This window comes from Piliocolobus tephrosceles, chromosome 15, assembly GCF_002776525.5.
Source record: "Piliocolobus tephrosceles isolate RC106 chromosome 15, ASM277652v3, whole genome shotgun sequence".
Lineage (NCBI taxonomy): Eukaryota > Metazoa > Chordata > Mammalia > Primates > Cercopithecidae > Piliocolobus > Piliocolobus tephrosceles.
The window spans coordinates 71,688,748-71,693,605 of record NC_045448.1 but is presented as its reverse complement, the minus strand read 5'-3'; the positions used below and the strand labels follow the sequence as shown (position 1 = coordinate 71,693,605).

The 4,858-nt window shown below is 48.4% G+C and overlaps 1 protein-coding gene across 1 annotated transcript in view; it reads right to left on the bottom strand.

Moving 5' to 3' along the window:
• Positions 1-941: 941 nt before the first annotated feature.
• Positions 942-4,858, bottom strand: part of NAGK (N-acetylglucosamine kinase) — an 11,597-nt gene continuing 7,680 nt past the window's right edge. Inside the window, exons 7-10 of the mRNA XM_023223961.3 lie at positions 3,826-3,913; positions 2,928-3,025; positions 1,968-2,046; positions 942-1,264 (exon numbers count right to left, since the gene is read on the bottom strand). Of these exons, the coding sequence (XP_023079729.1) occupies positions 1,074-1,264; positions 1,968-2,046; positions 2,928-3,025; positions 3,826-3,913 (456 nt within the window). The 3' untranslated portion in view covers positions 942-1,073. The remainder of the gene's footprint in view (positions 1,265-1,967; positions 2,047-2,927; positions 3,026-3,825; positions 3,914-4,858) is intronic.

Genomic DNA, 4,858 nt, shown 5'->3' with positions numbered 1-4,858 from the left:
AGTATAATAGAAATGAAAATTCCCCATCCCATCCTTAACCTATTATCGTCAGATAGCTCAGGGCAGGGGAAGGGAGTAGACAGAAACCCGATTTTAAAACAAACTCTAGAATAACTGATGTCTGTAAATTGGAGAACTGATGTGCAGGACATGATCCACATGCCTCCTAATAAAACACCCAGAGAGACAGCTATTGTGGATCAAGACTCCTGTCCTTAGTCTTCACCAAGCAGCACAGGCAGTGGAACAGAAGCTTCAGGTTTGTCTTCACCAGTCGAACTGTGATATCCAGAGGACAGGAATCGTGTCTGCTCTTCACTGATGCTCCTCATTCCCAGGGCCACACAACACAGAAAGTGTTGGCTGTAAGCAGAGCCAGGCTAGTAGTAGCCAGGAATAGGTCGGCCACCTAGGTAAGCAATGTCTATTTGGTCTTCTTGGATCTCAGCCATCCTCATAACCTTTCGAGAACTCATTCATGTGAAAAACTGCAAAACATCCTGCTTACCTGCAATTACTAAATCCAGTGAGGTTACGATGCTCCCAGTCTAGAATTGTACCCTTCCCCCTAAATCCTGCTGGGAGTCGCAGGAGAGGGTGTGATATGCCTAAGGTACTCTCTGTGATGTTCTGCATGGCGAACACTTGTTTCTGGTGACTGTGGTCACACAGGAATTGTTACCACTTGACACGACAGGAGAAAAGAGGTCACAGATTAACTGGCAGCCACATAGTGCATATGTGTGGTAATATGGGGGGAAGGGTAGCACGCAGATAAATTATCTGCCTAAGTGCATGCTGAGTGGATGCAGATCACCGGCCGAGCACCTGGGGGCGGGGCTTTAAACCCTGGACTAAATCCACTCCTTAGGCTCCGAGATATCTGCTGGCAGGTGCACTGAGGATGTACACAGCATATGTATTTGATAATGCAGTCCAACTGGGGAGTGGATAAAGTGCGTTTATTTTCTTCTATGTTTGTTTTTGTAAAAAGGAGAAAGGAAGCAAAAGACTCCTTCCTTCCAGACCCAGTGTCCACTGAGCTTGGAGTGGGTGGAGTAGGGACCAGCCCCCTAGGAGAAGGTGTAGGAATAGAAGGCAACGGCATTGGCGCTATAGTCCATGGGAAAGAGGTGCCCGATGTGCCTGGCCCCTAGGCTGGCCCCTCCCAGAGCGGAGGAGTGCCTCAGCTTCATCAGGGTGAAGCTGGAGAAGAAGTTCTGAGCCTGGATCTCTCTGCCCTGGGTCAGCGCCAAAAGAAAACCTGGAGGGAAGAACACAAGGACAGAGATAAGAGGAGACCAGCAACCTGTACGGGGGCCAGGAAGGGAGACAAGGACGCCCAGACCCTGAGGTACTCCTGTAGAGGTGCTGGAGGGGCCTACATGCCAAGTCCCCAGCACACAGGGTGCACTGGGTACTTGGGTATTGGAGCCTGAAAAATCGTGGGTACTGGAGCCAGCAGCACAGGGGGCCTGCCCTCCTCTCAGCTCCAAAGGACCCAATGCCAGGAACTCCATGGTAGCAATGGGAGTCCTTGAGCTACTTCAGAATGTCCAGTGGAAACCATCCAACTGCCTGGCATAAGGGCTGCCAGGGCTAAGCAGCCAGGCCTCTTTTCTTCCGGCTAGAATTATGTTGACTAGGGATGTCCCCACAGGTTATCACATGCCAGTCAGTGCTCCAATTTTAAGTTTGATCTGTCTTTAACTTTTAAAAAGTGGCTATGATTCAATAAATCATTTGGAACACAACATGTTTTCAAGAGTTCAAGGAAGGTGGATGGGACATCATTAAAGGGCTCAATGGCAGAGTGAGGCTGAGGGCCTTAGATGGGAGCATCAGTGGTCTGTCTAGGCCTCAGGGTCCAGGAAGCAGGTTCTCTCTGGGGCAAGCAGCTTTCCTGGGCCTCCTCCTTTCCAGCCCCGTCCCCTGCCCTTGCCCTTCCAGCCTCCCCGCAGGCTCACCTTCCTTCAGCAGCTCCCAGCTCTTCCACACGGAGCCCACGCACAGGATGGGGAGTCCAATCTCGCCCTGGAACAAGACCTGGGTGGAGAGCAGAAAATGGATACGGGGGCCAACCTAGTCTCTCCAGTGCTGAAGCGGGGAGTTTCCCATGAGCAACCCACCCTATCCCGGTTACTCACCCTCAAGCCAAGAAACAGTAGATAGACTCAGGAAAGGGAAAAAAAAAAAAGGAAGAAAATAGGAGAGACTCAGAAAGGCCAAGGAGAGAAGAGGAAGGAAAAAGTGTTGAGCAACAATAGAGAGGAAGGAAAGAGAGAAGTGAGAGAAATTAACAGAAACATGACTGAACTGAAATGAACTGAAAAAAAGGGGACAGGCTGGGCACAGTGGCTCATGCCTGTAATCCTGGCACTTTGGGAGGCCAAGGTGGGTGGATCACTTGCGGTCAGGAGTTCAAGAGCTACCTAGCCAACATGGCAAAACCCTGTCTCTACTAAAAATACAAAAATTAGCTGGGCGTTGTGATGTGCGCCTGTAATCCCAGCTACTGGGGAGGCTGAGGCACGAGAAACACTTGAACCCAGGAGGTGGAGTGGGAGGCGGAGGCTGCAGTGAGCCAAGATCGCGCTACTGCACTCCAGCCTGGCTGACAAAAGTAGACTGTCTCTCAAAAAAATAAAAAATAAAATAAAAAAATAAAAAGAAAGGGGACAGCACACACACACATACATTAAACCAATACAATATATATAAATACAGATTACAGGTCAATTACAGAGGTGGGCATTTGACCAAATAACTTATTTGTTACAGACATTCTGCAGAATGTTTCTCAGACCCTAAGTTCATTTACAATAGTATCCAATTTACACAGGATTTGATGGGATAGTCCCATCCCCAGTGGGAAAGGACCACCCCTCGCCCAGCAGCTCCCCACCTTCACTCCCACCTCAACTTACCGGGTCAATCTCGGGCAACACTGCTACGATGTGTCTGCCCAGCATCTCCCCAGCCTTCCTGAAGATATAGCGGGAAAGGGGGTCTCCCTGCTGAGCACCTGGGGTAGGGAGGATGGAAGAAGGGAACTGGTGAGAAATGAGGGAGCTGCCATTCCTGGGCTATTCTCTCTCTGTTGCAAGGCAGCCACCATGGGAGCATCCTGAGCTAGCAGGAGTCTACTGCAGGATGGATGCCTGCCTCGTGGCAGGTGGAGAAGCAAGTCTCCACTGACAAACAGCTCTGGGGACCCAGGACCCTAGATGAACAGCTAGATGGGACTCCTGTCAGTGCCCTCCACCCACTTCTAACAATCTGTTGTTGGTGAGCCTGTTCCTGGCTCTTTTCTAGAGGGGACTCAGTCCAGCAGGATTGAAGAGAGCCCTAGAATGCCCTGAGGCTGCAGGAACCCAAATTAAGGCAGGATGGACCTTACAGTGGAGAAAGAGCAATGTACAGATATACAAGCCCTCTGTTCAGCATCTCCTGACACCCAACAAAATATGCCTAACCTCTCTATAATACCCTAGTTCTTTGAATATAATTGGCAGGAAAAAAGAGTTATAGATTTGTCCAAAGGACAACTGCTTCATAAATTCCTCAGAAACAGGCATACAGCCTACACAAGCCATGACAGCTATTAAAGAGAAAAACACAGGTAATACAAAACTGTCAACACAACCCACGTGCTCTTCTGCCTCCACCCCAAGGCCCACCAGCACCAAGGCCCGTGGTAGCAGAGAACAGAGGTCACTCGGTGAGAGGAAAACTGTTGTCCAGTCCTGTCTGAACCCCACTCAATCTCCCAATTGGGGATCTTTGAAGAGCAAAGCCACATAAAACCCACCCCACCTCCAGTACCTTCTGCAATTTTCCGGCAAAACCCAGCAAACCTGCATTTATCAAAGTCCCTATACAGGTGAGTGAGTATTCCTAGCCGATCTGGCACCTGAGAGGAGAAAGGGCACAAGAGAGTTATCGGAAGCAAAAGAAAATCCCAATCTGCCCACCAACGTTGGTCTTCCTAATGTCTCTACTGTTGGAAAAGCTAGAATAATTTTTTTTTAACTCCAAAGTACAAGGATTTGAGATTTCTCATTTGAGAAAAGTTATTTGTTTTCTCTAACATGGACTTCATAATTTCTTATAGATTAGTTTGAAGGCAGCACAGAGAACAGAATTGTGTTCACCAAAGTGTTTCCTATAGTTTCTTGAGCTGTTCTTTTTTTTGTAATTTTTTTTTTCCTTTTTAGAGACAAGGTCTTGCTGTTACCTAGGCTGGCCTTAAGCAATCCTCCCAGGTCAGCCTCCTGAGTAGCTGGGTTGGGATGCTCTTGAAAAGATTTCTTTGGTCAAAGGAATCTAAGGAATATTGCATATTGTAACTCTCCCTTGGGGAGTCACAATGCACATTAGCAAATTAAAGGCTCTGAGAAGTCCTGTAATCAAGAAATCAATTTGTTTCTCCCAAAACTTATTTGACCACAGAAGGCAGGTCCTTCCAATGCCAACAAACTTACACATCTTTGACACCTCTAAGGTCCGGAGGAACCAACGGTTCCCCAGAATACATTTTTTTTTTTTCTGAGACAAAGTCTCATTCTGTCGCCCAAGCTGGAGTACAGTAGTGCGATCTCAGCTCACTGCAACCTCCGCTTCCAGGTTCAAACAATTCGCTGCCTCAGTCTCCTGAGTAGCTGGGATTACAGGCGCCCGCCACCACACCCGGCTAATTTTTGTATTTTTAGTACAGACGGGGTTTCACCATGTTGGCCAGGCTGGTCTTGAACACCTGACCTCAAGTGATCTGCCCACCTCGGCCTCTCCAAGTGCTGGGATTACAGGTGTGAGCCACTGTACCCGGTCCCCAGAATACCTTTTTTTTTTTTTTTTT